This window comes from Spermophilus citellus, assembly GCF_964194105.1.
Source record: "Spermophilus citellus genome assembly, chromosome: 6".
Taxonomy (NCBI): domain Eukaryota; kingdom Metazoa; phylum Chordata; class Mammalia; order Rodentia; family Sciuridae; genus Spermophilus; species Spermophilus citellus.
In genome coordinates this window covers 40222370-40241032 of record NC_138187.1, presented here as the reverse complement: position 1 = coordinate 40241032, position 18663 = coordinate 40222370, and the positions used below count along the sequence as shown (strand labels likewise).

Below are 18663 nucleotides of genomic sequence, written 5' to 3'. Positions count from 1 at the left end.
GAAGTGTGCGATAAACCCTCAAACCACAAAAGAAAAGGATCGGTTTGACTAAGGTCAACGGAGAAAAATTTCCACACTAAAACCACCATGAGCAACGCTGAAAGAAAACCCCGAAAACACGGTTTTCCACACATTTCTCAGAGGGTGAAAAGAAACCAAGATGAGGGACACAGCCAAGATGAGACGGGTGGGAAGAACGGTCCTGAGGGGAAGCATCTCTGAGGGTCCCTTCCTCGCAAGATAAGAAATCCCAAGTTCAGACCCGCCCCGAGAGCCTCTGCACTATCCCATTAGCACAAAAGCCACCAGGGGCCACCTGTGGGCAGGGGTGGCCACACTCACGCTGGGTGGGGCGTGTACCTAGCCAAGGTGCGGTGGGGCAAAACCCCTCCCAAATACCAAGCTATGTGACCTTTGACCTTGAACTTCCACCACTAGGAATTTAGGCCCTCCCTCCCCCCTCTCCATTCCCACACACGCAGAGTCACCCACACAATGCACACAATGAGGCAGTTCATCTACCCAAACGTCACGGCAGAGAAAGATTGGAAACAACCTGAATGTCTGTGGGGGCGGCCGGGGGCGGAGCGGCGATGGGTGAGGAACTTGTGGTTCACCCACTTGAGGGACAATGTCACAACCATGGACTGGATAAGAAGGTCCCCAGTACTGATTATAAGATGCACACACACTTGTACCCATAAAGGATGGTGTCCCAGAAAGATGCACAAAACCCTGGCCCTGGTTGTCTCCAGGGGTTGGGGGAGGCTGGAGTCAAGGGCAGGAGGGGCTTGTGTCCCACTCATGCCCTGCTGAAGCTGTTGGATGTGTGACATGTGCAAATGCTACCAAGTTGTTAAAATATACTGAACAAGCCAGGCACGATGGTGCACGCCTGTGATCCCAGCAGCTTGAGAGGCTGAGGCAGGAAGATCTCAAGTTCAAGGTCAGCCCCAGCTACTTAGTGAGACTCTAAGCAACTTGGTGAGACCCTGTCTCAAAATATATATATATATATATTTTTTTTTTTTTTGTTAAATGTCTGGGATGTGGCTCAGGGGTAAAGCGCCCCTGACTTCAATCCCTGGTACAAAAAAAAAAAAAACCAAAACAATAAATAAAACACTAAACAGGTGGAGCCAGCCAGGGTCCCTCGGGGGTTGGACCAACATGCTGTGGGCATCCATACAATGGAACATCAGCCACAGGAGGGAGCGTGGCACCAACACAGCGGAACACGGAGGGCCTGGCATTGAAGGCCTCCTGGCATGCGATTCTATTTTTGTCAAATATCCAAAATAGGCAGATCTATAGAGAGGCTGCTTAGGGCTCGGGAGGTCGTCACACCCAAAAGAAAAGGGGTATGTTTCTGAGGTGATGAAGATGTCTAAAATCGGCTGGGATGTTGGCGGCACAACTCAGAATACGTTAAAACCACTGAGCCGTGCGCTCCAAGTGGACGAATTGTCTGGTACGTGAATTTAGTCAGTGAGATGTTTGTTTAAAAAGACGTTCTAGGGCTGGGGTGTGGCTCAGCAGTGGAGTGCCTGCCTAGCATGCAGGAGGCACCAGGTTCCATCCCCAGTATTGAAAAAAAAAGAAAGAAAGAAATATGAAGTGGAAACATGTTATAGAAGAATATAAAGTTAAAAAGAGAACCATGCACGAAATGTGAAGAAAAGAGGAGAGGCGCACACCTATGATCCTGGCAGCTGAGGAGGCTGAGGCAGGAGGATCAGAAGTTCAAGGCCAGCCTCGGATGCTTAGTGAGACACTGTGCAACTTATGAGATCCTGCATCATCATCATCATCATCATCATCATCATAATATTAGAGGGGGGTTGGGGATGTGGCTCAAGCAGTAGCGCGCTCGCCTGGCATGCGTGCGGCCCGGGTTTGATCCTCAGCACCACATACAAACAAAGATGTTGTGTCTGCCAAAAGCTAAAAAATAAATATTAAAAAACTCAAATAATAATAATAATAATAATATTAGAGGACTGGGGATTGAATGCAGGGGTGCTTTATCACCAAACTACACCCTAGCCCTTTTTATTTTTTCAGACAGGGCCTCCCTAAGTTGCCAAAGTGGCCTCAAACTTGTGATCCTCCTGCCTCAGCCTCCCAGGTTGCTGGGATTATAGATGTGTGCCACTGCACCCCCTTGACATTGATCTTGATTCTCACTAGAGACGGGGACAATCTAAGGACCATTCTACTTATTTTTCAGAGAGGGAAACTGAGGCTGCCAACCAAAAGATACCACAAACCAAATGTCTATCCAGGGGTCCACAGCAAGGAGCCCCAGGAGGCCCAAGGCCTCACCCTGCTAGGGTCCTACAGGTATTCACAGGGCAAGGGACACCTTTTGCTGCACAGCACGCAGGACAGCCTTGGTGCCTGCAGTCTGCAGGCCACACAGGCCTGGACTGCATTTCCAACAAGCTCCAGGATTATAAATCGCTGTTCCCAGGTGTGTGGGGGGGGAGTGCCACCAGACCCACCCCATCCCCCCAGAGGCCTCCTGGCCCCACCTGCTCTCACCTGGGTAGCCTCCTATACCCTAGTCATGGGCAGCCGAGGCAGGGTGGGGCTGGGCTTTCAGATCTGTCATCAAGGTTCAAAGACCCTGTCTCCATAGCTCCCATCAAGGGTTAGAGCAAACCCCTCACCCTGTGACGGACAGCTATCCCCCAGTCACGTCCCCTCTACTCTGTGTGGGGTGTCCCTCTGTGGCCCCCACAAGGGTCAGCAATAAAAGCCTCAATCCTGGGCCAGCCCGAGCCCCCTGGGGGCAGGAAGAGCCTCTCACCAGTCATGGCCAAGCTGCCTGGAGCCCCAGATTGGAGGGACCTCAGAGGTGTCTGAAGCCCAGAGAGATGGGGTCTGGGGTCCCCCAGCATGTGATCCCTCTGCCCTCCGCCCACGTCCCTTGTCCCTCTTCAGCCCCATACCTCCACTTGGGCCTCATCCCAGGCATCCAGGCGGACCGACTTCACCTTGCTGATCTGGGGAATGTTCCGGTGGATTCCAGAGCAGCTCAGACAGATGAACACGCCCAGGGTGTAGGAAGCCCAGTCAGGGTCTGGAATGGAAAGGTGGATGTCAGGGAGGCTCGGACGGGGACACTGGAAGGTGGACAGAACATCAGATCAGGGTCTCAAGGGCCCCTGGATGGAAGCCTCGACCCCCCTCTGTTCAAGGGGAGGCTGCGGGAATGACCCCTGGGGCCACCCGACTCTGGGCCCAAGCGGGGCTCCCTGCCTCCCCCAGAGGAGGCTGTCCTGGATGCCCCCTAATGTGGACGGTGCTCCCCTCAGAAACTCCAGAGATCTGCTGAGAGTCCATCCACCCAGGGGCCATGGCGAGTGCTGGGCCCCAGGGCTGGACCAGCACCCAGCATTCCAGAGATCCCAGCAGGGCTGGACACACACACACACACACACACAGGGTGGCTGCCCTGGGGACATTTGCCTGCAGAAGTCATCCCAGAGCAAAGGGGCTGAGGTTGGAAGAGAAAACCCCGAGAGGGTTTTGAGTCTAAGAGAGACCTCACACCAACGCAGGACATGGCCACGGGTCCCACCACAGTCATGAGGGACGCAGCAGATGGACAGTGCATGGGGGGCGGCAATCGGGGGTTGTCAGGGGCGATGACGGCCTTGTGGCCCGACTTGGCACTGACATACTTAGAGATTACGCGTCTTGGTATCTAGTTTATTTTATAAAATTCAACAAAGCTGCAATGGCACACACCTGTGATCCTAGCGACCTGGGAGGTTGGGGAAGGATGATGATAAATTCAAGGCCAGCTTGGGTGACTTAGCAAGACCCTGTCTCCAAATAAAATAAAAAGGTCTGGCAATGTAGCTCGGTGGTGGAACACCCCTGAGTTCAACCCCCAGTACCAAAAAAATAAAAAACAAGGTCAATTAGGGGCTGGGGTTGTGGCTCAGGGGTAGAGCGCTTACCTAGCACACGTGAGGCACTGGGTTTGATCCTCAGCACCACATAAAAATGAAATAACGATATTGTGTGTCCACCTACAACTAAAAAATAAATATTAAAAAAATCTACTGTACATAACGAATGATTCAAATATGATAAAATGCTAATGATGGTCGGATCTAAATGGAGTGTGGGCAAGTGTGGTGGAATAACCACGTTTGAAAATTTTCATGTTGAACATGGGGACGAGAGGCTTGTTAAATTGGGTGAGAGTGCTTGTTGGGAGACTTGGTTATTTTCCTTCCCATCTTGTACACCCCATCATAATAACTGAGCAAAGGGGGCTTTGGGGGCTGAAAGGAGTCCTCAAAAGAGCAATCTCCCTAAAAAGGGGAACTGCTTTTTTTTTTTTTTTTTTTTGCAAAGGCTCTCCTGGGTGAGGTCCATTGAGATCAAGATATTTGCCAGCAGTTGGGTACAGCCATCAACCAAATTCTGGCCAGTGAAATACGAGCAGAGCCGACTTCAGTTCCTCCAGATCTGACTGAGAACATCCCCTGGTCCCTGACTGATGGGGGGTGCTCTAATAAAGGAGGGGTGGGGCTCAGGGTTAGGAGGGTCCTGGGCCCTGAGTCAGTGCCCAGAGGAGACCCGCCCAGGAGAGCCCAAGTGGGCATCGTGGCAGGACTGTGCCAAGAGTAAAAGATCACATGCTCCGTGTCTGAGGGGTGGGAGCTTCTTGTCACAGCAGCCAGGCCCCCTGACTGAGCCAGGGGTGGCTTCCCACCACTAAGTCTCTGGCCCAGGCCAGGTCTGGGTGAGCATCTGCAAGTGAATGACCACCTGAGAGTCCCTCTTCGACAGAGCCCCTGGGTTGCTCTCACCCTCACTCACTAGAGCGGCACCCAGGCTAGTGCCAGGAGCTTTGTTCATGCAGCAGAACAGAGCTGACGTCACATGCTTTCCTGGAGAGCACATGGGGAAGGACTGATGTCCCAGAAAGGAGAGACCCAGTTCCCTTCCTGAGCTCCATCTCCCCCAGAAACCCTCACCAAGCGGCTCACAGTCACTTGGCCAACGGCTGCACATGAGGTCCCCAGCTGGTGCACAGCCTTAGACAATCTCCAGCCCATCTGTGGCCTTGGCTTCCCCATTTGTAAGATGGGACAGTAGCATCCAACTGCAAGGGGCAGTGGGTACAAGAAGCCAACTAGGACAATCTCTGGGCTCCCGGGGACACCACTTCTCACTGCATGGTGATACTGCAGGATTCTGCTCTGACCAGTGTGTCTCCATGACCAGGGCTTTGCTTCTTGTGGCCTCATCTACCCATCTGGAAATTGCTCCATGACTGAACTAAGGTGCCAAAAGTTCCTGCCCAGCCAAGGGCTGGGGTGCCTGTGCCTACCCACCGTCCAGCTTCACAGAAGCTATGGGGCAAGGCTGTCCAGGTCCTCCAGCAGCCGCCGCCACACTAGGCCCCTGGGCCCACTGCCTCCTTCTGCACCAGAGTTTCCCATGAACATGCCATGCCTGTCCTCCTACAGGGCGAGCTCTGTGACATGACTGAAGCCCTCAGGTCATCTGGCTTTTAAGAAAAAGTCTGCCAACCCCTGCTTAGAGGGAGAGATAAGCAGGCCCGGACAAGTGGACACAAGAGGCTACAGCCACCTCTAGTGCTACCACCTCTAACAAGTTAGCAGGCAGGGCTGGATGAGGAGACGGATATCTCTCTATATACATATCCCATATAATCCAGCCATTCTACTGTTAGGTATTTCTCCAAGGAATTCAAAACATGTCCATATAAATTTGTACATATCCAATAATACTTAAAAAGAATAGCCCAGTATGGTGGTGCATGCCTATAATCCCAGCTACTCAGGAGGTTGAGGCAGGAGGATTGCAAGTTCAAGGTCATCCTAGGCAACTTAGTCAGACCCTGTCTAAAAATGGATGGGGATATATCTCAGTGACAGGGTATCCCTTAGTTCAATCCCTAGAACTGTGAAGGAGAAGGAGAAGAAAAAGAGGAGGAGGAGGAGGAGGAAGAGGAGGAGGAGGAGGAGGAAGAGGAGGAGGAGGAGGAGGAGGAGGAGGAGGAGGAGAGAACAAGAGAGAAAAGGAGAAGAAAAAGAAAGAAAGGAAGGAAGGAAGGAAGGAAGGAAGGAAGGAAGGAAGGAAGGAAGGAAGGAAGGAAGGAAGAAAATATCATGATCAACAGAGTTTGTACCAGGAATGCAAGGCTGGTTTGATATTTGATAGTAAAATCAGTGTCATCATATTTACAGATTTAAAAGAGAAAAGCGACATGATCATCTCAATAAGAGCAGAAATAGCATTGGACAAAATGCAACATCCTGATAAAAACTCTCAGAAACCTAAGTATAGAAGGAAACATGCCCACAGAATACCTCACAAAACATCTACAGTGAACTTTTCACTTCCTTGAGAGAGACTATTTTCAGTCAGGTGCAGTGGCCACCTCTATAATCCCAGATACTCAGGAGGCTAAGCCAGGAGGCTCACAAGTTCAAGGTAGGTGTGGGAAATTTAGTAAGATCTTGTCTCAAAATAAAAAAAAAAAAAGAAAAGAAAAAGGGCTTGGGACATAGTCAGTGGTAGAGTGCCCCTAGATTCAATCCCCTGTATTACAAAAAGAAAAAAGAGAAAAGATAAAGACTGAATGTTTTCATTCTAAGATCAATAATAAAACAAGACTGGGCTGGGGTTGTGGCTCAGTGGCAGAGCACTTGCCTGGCATGTGTGAGGCATTGCGTTCAATTCTCAGCACCACATAAAAATAAATATAAATAAATAAATGCTCATTGACAACTAAATATATTTTTAAAAAAACAAACAAGACCACACTATTCAACATTGAACTGAAGGTTCTAATCAGTGCAATGAGGCAAAAAAGAGGACTAGGGATATAGCTCAGTTGGTAGAGTGCTTGCCTCACATGTACTAGGCTCTGCGTTCATCACCTGCACCATCAAATAATAATAATAATAATAATAATAATAATAATAATACAAAAAAGAAAAATAAATAACAAGCATCTAGGCTGAGAAGGGAGAGATATAAAATGGTCTTTATTCACAGACAACATAATCATCTATGTAGAGAATCCAGTGGACTCTATTTTAAAAACCCTTAGAACTAATAAGTGTTCTAGGAAGGTTTCAGAATACAAGAAAAACATACAAAAATCACTGTAGTTCCATATACTAACAATAAGCAATCCGAAAATGAAATATTTTAACTATCTTTTTTTCTAGTTGTTTATGGACCTTTATTTTATGTATTTACATGTGGTGCTGAGAATTGAACCCAGTGCCTCACCCATGCTAGGCAAGTGCTCTACCACTGAGCCACAACTCCAACCCTCAAAATTGAATTTTTTTTTTAAATTCTCATAAGTGTCCCATCAAAAACATAACAGCAATGCAGAAAACGGTTTTGACAGCTCCATTTATTATATAAATCATGAATCATTTACTCAGAATAACCCAACAAGGCTATGATGGCTTGATTCGTTTTTCAATTATTAATCTAATTGGAAGAGGCCTTGAAGTAAACAACTCTTTGTTGCTTTCTTTTATTAGTGCATTATAGTTATAACAGTTGGGTTCTTTTGACAAAATCATACTTGTATGGGATTTGATTTACTCCAATCAGTCCTGGGTGCCCCGCCACCTCTCTCACCTAGTCTCCTTCCTCCACCTGTCCTCTTTTCCCTCTCTGCACCCCTACTTTACAGCTATTCTTCTGATGAGGTGACAACCTCTGAACCACTAGACAAACCAAATCAAATCGCTAGTATAATTTAAAACTTCATTCACTTTTTATGCTATAAAACTAGAACTGCTTTAATATCAAATTGTGTAAGACCTTCCAGGAAATCTATTTCAATCTGCTTCCTCTGACAGGTTACGTGGCAAACACTTCATCTGCCTGAGTTTTAAGAGGACATTTCCTTTGCCCCACTTGAATGACCAATAAAGACATCAGCCCATTTGGCAAAGTGAAAGGGGGACACCAAAATTGAAATTTTTGAAACACCACTTATAATCACAAAATACATGAAATGCCTAGGGATAGAGGACAAAAGATAACGAAACATAGTACACAGAAAACTGAAAAATACTGCTCAGAGAAATTAAAGAGGATCTATAGATATGAAGGGAGAGCCTGCTTTCATGACACACAAACTTTCTCCAAATTAATCTATTGGTTCAGCTGGGCCTGGTGGCACACACCTGTGATCCCAGCAACTCAGGAGGCTGAAGCAGGAGGATCTCAAGTTCTAGGCGAGCCTCAGCAATTCAGAGAGGCCCTAAGGAACTTTGTGAGACCCTGTCCCAAGATAAAACATAAAAAGGGCAAGGGATGTAGCTCAGTGGTAAAGCACCCCTGGGTTTAATACCTGGTACCCCCCCAAAATTAATTAATTAATTAATCTATAAGTTGAATGCAGACCTATCCGATTTCTAACAGTACTTTAAAAGCAGAACTTAAGCTGGTTCTAAAATGCAAGACAGAATAGTGAAAATGGCTTAGAAAAAGGACGAAGATGGAGAACACCACATGTTTTCAGAACCTGTGATCAAATGACAATTATCAGGGCTGGGATTGTGGCTCAGCGATAGAGCGCTCGCCTAGCACGTGTGAGGCCCTGGGTTCGATCCTCAGCACCACATAAAAATAAATAAATAAAATAAAGATATTGTGTCCAACTACAACTAAAAAATAAATATTAAGAAAAACCTGAAAAATGACAATTATCAGGACAGTGTGGCATTGACATGAAAATGGATAAGTAGATCAATGGTTCAGAACAGTGAATCCAAAAAACAGACCCACCCCTAGGCAGAAATTTAATTACTGACAAAGATATCAATGCAAATCAGTAGAAAAAGAATACTTTCCCACCAGCTAGATATCATCTGCAAAACAATAAACTTCAATCTCCAGCACACCACATACAAGATATAACTCCAATTAACTTCTAAAATACAACACAGAAGAAATTTTTCTGTGATCTTGGGTTAGGCAAAGATTTTCTTAGATACAGCACCAAAATCAGAATTGAGGGGTGGGAGGAGATAAAATGGCTTGATAAGAATTTTTTTTTAATTTTTGATTATTTATTTATTTGGCACCAGAGATTAAACTTAGGGGTACTTAACCACTAAGCTACATCCCCAGGCCTTTTAAAATTTTTTTTTATTTTGATACAGGTTCTTGATAAGTTCCTTAGGGCCTCACTAAGTTGCTGAGGTTGGCCTTGAACTTTTGATATTCCTGCCACAGCCCCCAAAGCCACTAAGATTACAGGTGTGCACCACCAAACCCAGCCCAGAACTTTTTTTTTTTTAATCTGCTCTTTGAAAGCCACTGTTGAAGAAGTGAAAGGCCACACCAGAAAAAAAAAAATATTTGCAGATCATTTATCTGATAAAACAATTTGTATGCAAAGCCGATAAAGAACTATTCAAGCTCAGTGATAGGAAAACAACCCAATCAAAAAGTGGGCAAAAGACTTCAACACACTCTACCAAGACGCAAGAAAGATGCCCAGCACCCTCAGTCACCAGGGGCAGGGCTGGCTGCGAAGGGTCCTGAGGACATTCTGGGAATGAGAAAATGTCCCGTACCTGAAGTGTGACTGTGGTCACTTTTTCCAACTCTGTGTCTAAGGTGGGTGTGTGGTGGGTGTCAGCTCCATCCTAGCAGAGATGAACTTCAAACAGAACTGGTGCATCTCTGAGCCCACCTATCCCAGAAGATGGGCCCCCTACCATGCATTCACGGTCTTCAGACCTCAGGCCTCCCAGACCCAGGGTGGCCAGGGTCTCCAGGTGCTGTGAGAAACCCTGGTCACCCTGTGCTCCTGGCCTTGGTGGGGGAAGCCGTGCTGTGACCCCACTGCCGGCTCCCCCCAGCTCCCCTCCTCCCAGCTCCATCCACCCTCCTTCTGACCTCCTGGCCCTGCCTCTCCCTGAGGTGACTCAGCCCCTCACCATTTCCGGGAACTGGTCTGAGGCACCCGGCAGGTGAGGCACATCTTGGGGCTGAGCTGGGTGGAGCAGGTGTGTCCTTGGCTGGGGCCCAGGCCGTGTGGAAAGGGGGTGCAGAGGACCCTGTTGCTGGAAACTGGTGTGGCCTAGCCTTGGTCTGGAGAACTTTGTCCTTTCCACTGCTAACTCACAGGTTAGCACTGTGTGACAGTGAGTCCACCTGGCTCTGGGCGGGGCAGATGGGCAGCTCAGGTGAGAGCCAAGCTCCTCAGGGCCAGCCTCAGGGGAGGGGTTCTGGCGCCGACCACCCTTTACAGTGGTCTCTATGGGTCTTAGACAGTAGGGCCCATATGGGGGGTGTGCATAGCTGTCCCCCAATCCACAGCACCCCACCCCGCACTGAGACACAGGCTCCTCGAGGCTCCACCTTCCGGCCTGTGTGGTGGCACCTGCTCCAACACTCCATGTCACCAGGTGTCTGTCATTTTGCCCATCCTCCACTCCCTGCTGGAATCCACAAGACAGCCATGTTGCTTCAGGGCCCTGGCAGATTCCAGTGGCAAGGGGACACCTTGGACACAGTGGGCACCAGTGAACATCTGGGTCCTGGGTGGGCGAGGTGTTTGCACCCCTCCCCACCTGGCTCAGCCCTCAGCCCTTCTCCCACAAAGGCAGCACCCACCTGGCCTCCTGGGTCACTCCCATGAGACCCCCCCCACCGTTTGCCACAGTCCCTCTCTCCATCCCACCCCCGCAGCTGCTCCGATGGGCTCCCATGGCCTCTGCCTCCCACAGCCTCTGCCTCCCACGGCCTCTGCCTGCCCCACTGCGACTCCCACCCAGGGCAAGGCCTGGGCTCCCTCCTCTGCAAATCATCTGTGAAAGCCATATTTTTGGAACCAGCTAGAGGTGGTGGTTGCACAACACTGTGAATGTTCTAAATGCCACTGAGTTTTCACTTTTAAACGGTTAATTTTATCATATGTGGATTTTGCCTCAAGAATTTTTAAAAAGGAGAAAGAAACATTTAAATGTGGATGGCGCCCCAGTTCCACCACAGTCTCTCTCTTGCAGGGCTTCGCTGTGCCGCAGGCTCCAGTCTCCAGGCTGCCCATCACCCACCCCCAGGAACTCCCGTACCTCCACCGCCCTCCCCAGGGCTGTGGGCACCTCCGTCCTCCTGACCGTGGGGCTCCTGGCTCCTCCCTGCCCATCACACCCTATATCCCGGGTGCCAGCATACCCTGTTGCCTCTCAGGTCAAGGACATGCTGGCTGACCCACAGGCAGCCCGCAGTCACCCGTCTGGATTGATGAGTCCATCCATCTGTCCCACCAGCCCAGGGTCCTGCCACAAATCTCACTTCTCTTCTCACGTCTCTGCCCCGTGGCTCTCATGTGGCCGGGAGTAAAGGCAAGACCTACAGTGGCCCTGGTGGGTCCTCTGACCTCACCTGCCACAGGCTGGGACATGCTGGTCTCACCTCTTCAGGTTGTAAAGCAAGCCACCCGCCAGGCCCTGCCACGGCAGCCCCTCACTCTCACTCAGAGGCTGCCCAGGACCCTCCTCCCATCCCCTCACACTGCTCCCAGGTTTCAAGTCTGTGACAATGACACCTCTGGAGGTTCTCCACCCTAAACCCAGGCACCTGGCGGCCCACCGCCTGCATCCAGCGCTCCCTAGTCGCACCACTCTGTCTTACAGGGTCCCACACCTGCCTTCCCACGGGCCCACTCGAACCCTGCCCCCAGCCTCCAGAGACCCCATCCTCCCCTCCCCTCCCCCCATGTCTTTGCTTCCCCCTTATCCCACTGAGGTTCCCAGGTGGCAGTGGATCCTCAGCCCCTCCCTCTGTCACTCCATGCAGAGCCCTCCTCTCTCCCCACTGAGGCCTGTGCCCAAGATGCAGAACATTCTAGAGAAAGACACGTCCCTGTAGAAGGTACTCTGCAGGATTCAGGACCACAGACCCTGTGGGTGCTGCCGGGAGCTGCCACTCAGCCTCGCTCTCCCAGTTCCTTCTGACTCCCCGAAGTGGGCCTTCCTGCCCCCCAGCCCCCCTCTTGGCCACGAACACGGCCTCTTATTCAGGAGGAAACCACAGCATCCCTCCAGGCAGGCTGAGCCTCCCCAGCCCGGGTCCCCAGCTCCCCCCCAGGGGACCCCTCCCTTCCAGAGCAGAATCAGGACGCCTCCAAGTGCTGCCACCAGCTCCCAGGCTGCACCCCACGGAGCCCTGGGTGGCTTGCTGCTCCCTCGTCTCTCGGGCAGGCAGCACCCCCTTCCTGAGAGCCCAGCTCACTTGGCCAAGCTTCCAACCCCCTGTGTCTCCCTGCTGCCATCTCCTGCTGCTCCAGGCCACCTCCTTACCTGCCTTCCCCGGAAGCCCCTCCTGCCTTGAGTCATCTGCTGCAGCCTGAGATCAGGGAACCAGGACCCTCAGACATCACTGAACTTAAACCACCCTGCAGGAGGTGACACCTCTGCCCTGTGGTTCCAGAGCCGTCCCCAGCCTTCAACGTCACTTCTTCCTGTTCCTCAAACAGACCAGGGCAGAGAAGGGCCTCTGGACCAGATGTCCCAACAGCCAACATCCTTCCTGGAGACACCAACGGCCCAGCTCCTGTCTGTCCTCTGGCCTGACCGCTCCTGAGAGGGCAGCTGTCCGTCACCTGAGGCAGCGGGGCAGGTGGTGCCACCCTGACTGTGCGGTCACTTCTCTGCCTCAGTCTCCCCAGGCCCAGGCACGGCATGGAGGAAGGCGCTGGCTGAGGCTCCGCCACAGCACGGGAGCGCACAGTCCCCAGCCACACCGCACAGGCCACCTCCACCACCCCTGGCACTGCCAAAGCCCCTTCCTGTCTCCAAGCACAGGTCCTCTGGTTTTGAAGAGGGATTATTCAGTGGTCTCATAGGGAAGAGGTGACAGGCAGGTGACATACCTGCCCGACGGGCACCTGAGGCCGACCCAGGTGTAAATGAGCTGCAGCAGCCGGCAGGGCCTGAGGTCTGGGGAAAGTCGCCTGCATCTGAGCAGTGTGGGAGCCCAGTCACAGTGCCCACATTCAGAGAGAAACCAGTGGTCACCATGGTTGGCCCAGCAGCCTAAGAAATCCATTGTGGAGTGACCTCAGCCAGCAGCACAGACCAGGGTGCCCATGCGCCCAGGGGTGAAAAGAGAGAGGTGCCGTCCAGGAGGAAGGGAGAGGCTGGGGTCCCCAGTGCCTGAGCAGAGGCACAGGCCTCCAGCCCCTCCAGCACAGAACGGTTGCCAGCCCAGCCGCGGTGGGCAGGCATGTCGTAGGTCCTGTGGCTTGAGCAAAAGCCAGACGAGGAGACCTAGAGCTTCTGTGGTTCGAAGAAATACTGTATCCCTGTGTTTCACAATAATACTGACACTGTTGCCTAAAGGTGGATGGAGTAGCCACCCAGCAACCACACACCTATGGGTAGGTACGCACAAGCGGGCCATTCACACCGTGGAATATAATTCAGCCTGAAAAAGGAAGGACATTCTGACATCTGCTCAAAATGGTTGATCCCTGAGGACATGATGCCCCATGAAACCACCAGTCACAAAAACAGACACTGCAGTTCCACTCACAGGAGACCCCCTGAGTGGTGAAGTCCAGAGAGAAAGGAAGGAGCATGGTGGGTGCCAGGGGCAGGGGAGGGAGGGGAGTCAGTGTTTAGTGGGGACAGAGCTTCAGTGTGGGGGGATGAGGGGGACCTACAGGTGGAGGTGGGGACGGCTGCACAGCCCTGGGAATGTGATAATGCCACTGGGCCACAGACTCAGGCACGGTTAAGACGAAAAGTATTATATTTACAAAAAAACAAACAGGTGAGCTGCTGCCCAGGGGAGGGATGGGCCTGCCTGGAGTACCTCTTGGCAGCCCGCTGCCACCACACAGACCCCCTCCCAAACCAGGCCAAGTTCCTGAAACTCCTCCCACCCAGTGCCTCTGCTGGGCTGCCAGCAACGTCTGAGTCTGAATCGAAATCGAGGCCTCTGCCCTGAAGCCCTGGGGCTGAATGAGGACTTCACACTCTGAACCCACAGCTCCTGTCTCAGACCCTGAGGAACTTCAAGGACTGGGTCTCAGGGTGCCTTTCACCCAGTCCCTGCATGCATCCTGGCCCCCCAGAGCCTGGACCTGCCAGGGTCCTCAGGCTCAGGATGGCATGCACTTTACCTCCCTTGATGGTCTCAGACCACCTGGACTAGCTAGAAGCAAAGACTTCCTCTGTGAGCCAGACCTCCAAAACTGGAAGGCCAGGGGCTCCTGGGAGTGTCCAGGTGACCAGCATCACCTGGAATTATTGCCCACACCCCAACCCACCCAAAGAGCTCAGACTCCCAAGCCCTCCTGGCATGTGAAGCAGGAAACTGTTGCAATTAGAGCAGGCACTAGGGCACCTCCTCTCTCCTGAAACCCCTACCCGCAGAGGGACTCCAGGGCATCTCCCCAGGAGAAGGGGCCCAAGCACAGTTACCCACCCATCCCAGCCTGTGATAAGAAAAGTGACTCTGACAGTGGTGGGTGGGTCCAGGTTCAAGGTCAAGGAGCCTGCTACTGGGGAGAGAAGGGGAAGGGTGCAGGAGGAGTTTCTCTGGGGATGCAGAGACCCTCAGGCACAGCCAGCTGGTAGGGTCTGCCCAAGTACACCCCAGGGTCCCCAGCTGGTGGTCAAAGGTGGCTAGGACTGCCCTGCTGTCCTGCTTTCCAGAGACAGTGTTGTGGGGAGGGTGCCTTGCTCCTGCTGCCATGGTCAGGAAGCACAGCCATGAGCCCGCACGAAGCCCATGCTCTCTGCCCCCTGCAATTTCATCAACACCAGCATGGCCCCTGTTGCTATATCCCACAGTGACACAGAACAGGGACCCACACCTCAGCTTCAGCTGAAGAGCAGAGAGCCACGGGGGTCCCAGGCAGGAGCAGTGTGGTGGCCACAGCCTGGGACAAAGCAGAATGATGGGGAGTTGGCACAGACAGCATGAGCAGGCAAGGCCAGGAATCAGGAAGCCTGGTATGCTTGGGGGGCCCCAAGTTTTCAGGGCCTTGGTTCCCCTGGTTGTAAAGTAGAAACAACCTCAGGTCTTGCCTGCTCCACGGGGCTGCTGGTCAGATAAGGCAAGCTGCTGATGTCATGGACCAATTCTGAAAAACTGGTGGCTTGGCCCAATGTCAGGAAGTGCTGGGCCTTAAAAGGGCCAAGGCTGTGCTGCAGCATCAAGCAAGGCTGTTGCAGGGCCATGGCCATGGGACTGAGGGGCCTGGGACACTGAGTGGGCAGGCATGGCAGGCCAAGGAAGCCCCTCTTCCTCCTGCCAGGCTGGGAGGACCAGGTGGTGAGAGAGTGGATATGTGACCAGGGAGGCCAGGGAAAAGGCTCACTCCCCTTCCCCTGGGCATGGCCCCCCAAGGCAGGCCTGAGAGCTGACTGCCCTCCCCTCGCAGGCTCTCCCTGGCACAGCTCTCCTGAACATGTGGAACGCAGGTCTGGAGGAGGGAGGTGGGAAGTCGGTTGAGCCAGCCTGGCTGGCAGGGGCGCTGCACGCACGAGGAGCCTCCGCCCCACTGCGCCATCAGCAGGGCCCAGGAGGCCAGGGAAAAGGCCACTTCAGCCCCACACTCTGCCCAGCTTCCCAGGAAATCCAGTCATTGTGTCCCTTGAGGGACAATGGGCTCCTGGTGTGGCCTCTCCAAGCCAACCAACAGATCCCCAGGACCTTGGGGTGTCAGAGATCCTTCCCAGCCCAGAAGGTAGGGAGGTAGATACAGCCACAGAGCTCCTGTTCCCAGGGTGTCAGCAGGCTATGTCTCCAGCCAATATCCCAGGGATGGTGCAGGTGCCTTGGGGGCCCTTGGTGAGAGGTCTGTTCCAAGGGGCTTCAGCTGGTAGCCCCCAGGCTCCTGGTGTACCTGGGTGCCCTGAGTGGTCACCTCCCACTGGGGCAGGTGGCATAAGCAGGAAAACCTCTAGGGGCCACCCTCACTCCAAAGCCCAGGGCCTGCCTGGGCAGCTGCTCAGGAGCAGGCTCAGGCTGGTATGAAAGCACAACCAAACCTCTGGGCCCACTGGACCCTGGCGTCTTGGAAATCACCCAGACCACGGGTCACTAAGGGACAAAGTCTGGAGAAGTCTGGCAGGGAGGATGGAGTGTCAGGTGCACCAAAGGCCTATCTCCACGGCCTCACCTGTCCTGGTGCCCCATCTGGCCTGGCCGCCTGCCCTAGAGCAGCTAGGTGCAGGGAGCTGGATTGGAGTCTGGAGTCCTTCCCCACAGGGTCCCCGCGGCTGGACGGGGTTTCCTCTCCCCCGCCCTCCCCGCCTCACCCTCCGCCCTGGGCCAGTAATCAAAGGTGCCTCCTGTGCCATGACGTCACCTCCAGGTAGCTGGAAGCCAGGTGGACCCCACATCCCGGCAGAACCCCTGGGGCTGCTGGCGGTCCCTTTCCTGCAGACATCCGCCCCCAGCAATTTCCTCTTTCTTTGAGAAGCCCGAGGTTTCGCAAGGCGGCTGGCGGTCCGCGGGTGACAGCGAGACACGCAGCCTGGCGGGGGAGGGGAGGAGGCGGCACAGGGAGGGCGCGAGCGGGGAGGCGCCCCAGCCCGCCGCCCGCAGGTGCACTCGGGGCCGTGCCCCACCCTAGCGCGGTCCGAGCCAGGTGGCGACGCCCCCACCTCCAGAGGCGCCCTGGGTACCCCTCCCCGTCCCTGGGGCGGGCGGGCACCTGCCCTAGTCGCATCCGCCCGGCTCCATCCACCTGGATCTGCACCCACCCGCACCCAGGCGACCGGCCCGCACCTACCCGGGGCGCCGCAGTCAGCGCAGCGCGTGTTCCCCGGCCTCTGCAGCAGCTCCAGCACGGCCCTCCGCCGCTCCTTGGCCATGGCCGCGATGCCGCCCGCGATGCCGATGCCGGGCCGGGGCCAGGAGCGTTGTGTTCGCTAGGGCCGCGCGCAGGCCGCCCGCCGACGCCCCTGCGCCATCCCCGCGGCTCAGCCCGCGCGCGGGTTCCGCATTCCTGCTGCCCGCCCGGCTCCACAGCCGCCCGTGTGTCGCCGCCGGCCGCCGGGCGCGGAGCTGTGCGGCGGGGCCCAGGCGCACGGCGCGCTCTGGCCGGCTCGGCCCGCGGGCGGCCCCCAGCGGCGCGGGCGCACAGCTGCGTAGAGCGGCCTCCTCCCGCGTCCAGCCGCGCCCCGCAAGCACGCGGGACCCACCCCGCCCCACCTAGCACCCGAGGAGAGAACTGGCTGGTCTGGGTGGCACCGGCTGCAGTCGCCCGTGCTGGAAGTGTTCTGCACCCACCGTGGTCCGGCGCAGGGGACCCGGGCTCACAGGGCTCCAGATGAGCACCCCCACCCGGCGCGTGCACCGCCCTGACTGTATCCTAGGACACCCTGCCAATGTTCCTTAAAGGGAGGTGTGTGCCCAGCACTAGGGACAAGGGCGGCTCACACCCTCCCTCCTCAAGGAAGAGACAGCCAACTGGTGACAAACTCCAGGGTGACAAACTCCAGTGTGGGAGGGGACTCAGTCTGCGGCGAGCCTTCCACTCTCAGACTGTACCCAGTTCCCCACCCACCACCACCTACAAAAAATACAGGGGTAGCCAGAGGACCTAGACACATCCTTCCTGATCAGGGGTAACGCAGGCCGGGGAGGAGGAGGGTGGTGCGGATGTGTGTGTGACAGACCTGCCTGAGTAGGGTGGGTGTCTCTCCCTCTATGCATCCCAGCATCTTTTCAAATTCCTTCAATTTTTCTTAAATTATAAATGCAATCTGTTAGAAATAAAACATACCCAACTGAAAAATTAAAGGCTTTCCCCACCTGCCCTGCTGTGATTCTGAGGCCGCCCAGATTCTTAGAGCACAGCGGAGTAATCTGGTCCTTCAACCACGAAAACACCCAGTACTGCAGGTCTACCACTATGGGGTGTTGGCTGTGCTGTGGTTGGATCCTGAATGTGCCCCCAAAGGCCTGTGTTAAAGCTTTGTCCTCAAAGAGATGGGGCCTAGTGGGAAATCTTTGACCACTGCGGGATGTGCCCTCTAAGGGACTGTGGGACCCCTGCCCCTTCCTCTTTTTCTCTTTTGCTCCCTGACCAGAAGGTGGGTTTTGCAGCCCCACATGCCAGGGTCATGGTGTGCTGCCCCATGGCAGGCCCAAAGCAACAGGACCAATCAATCATAGACTGGAACCTGCAAAACTATGAGCCCAAATGAACTTTTTATCTATATAAGTTGATTGTCTCAGGTCTTTGTGATCATGGCAGAAAGGCTGATATTGTTTTTCACTTAACAAAACCTTCTGTGCCTCCAAGTTGATATGCACAGATCTACCTTTCTTTAATGGTTGCATCTATTCAAATATGCCACTGGAAAATGATTTGCTCACCCTGTCACCAGTGCAGGGGCATGTAAGGCGTCTTCAGTCTGTTGGAATCACAGACAGGCTGTACAATGTACCTTCATACCAACATGTCTGCAAGCACTTTGGGTGGATTCCCATCTGGTGGTGTCATTGGTGAGCATACAACAGGCACAAGCATTTAAAACATTGGCAGACCCTGCAAATGGCCCTCCATTGGTGTACCACAAGTACACCATTGGCACCCTCTCCCTCCTGTCCCTTTTTAAACTCTGCAGATCTGCAGGCAGAATGTAGCAACCCATGTTG

General features: G+C 53.7%; 1 protein-coding gene across 2 annotated transcripts in view; it reads right to left on the bottom strand.

Annotated features, from left to right (window-relative positions):
* The window catches only part of ADAP1 (ArfGAP with dual PH domains 1), a 44340-nt gene extending 27244 nt beyond the window's left edge, over nucleotides 1-17096 (bottom strand). The window contains exons 1-2 of one of the 2 annotated variants that reach the window (XM_081297478.1): nucleotides 16790-17096; nucleotides 2955-3085 (exon numbers count right to left, since the gene is read on the bottom strand). In XM_081297478.1, coding sequence (XP_081153604.1) covers nucleotides 2955-3085; nucleotides 16790-16871 — 213 coding nt within the window. In that variant the 5' untranslated portion in view covers nucleotides 16872-17096. The remainder of the gene's footprint in view (nucleotides 1-2954; nucleotides 3086-16789) is intronic. The other variant, XM_081297479.1, reaches the window with a different exon arrangement.
* Between the last annotated feature and the right edge of the window lie 1567 nt (nucleotides 17097-18663).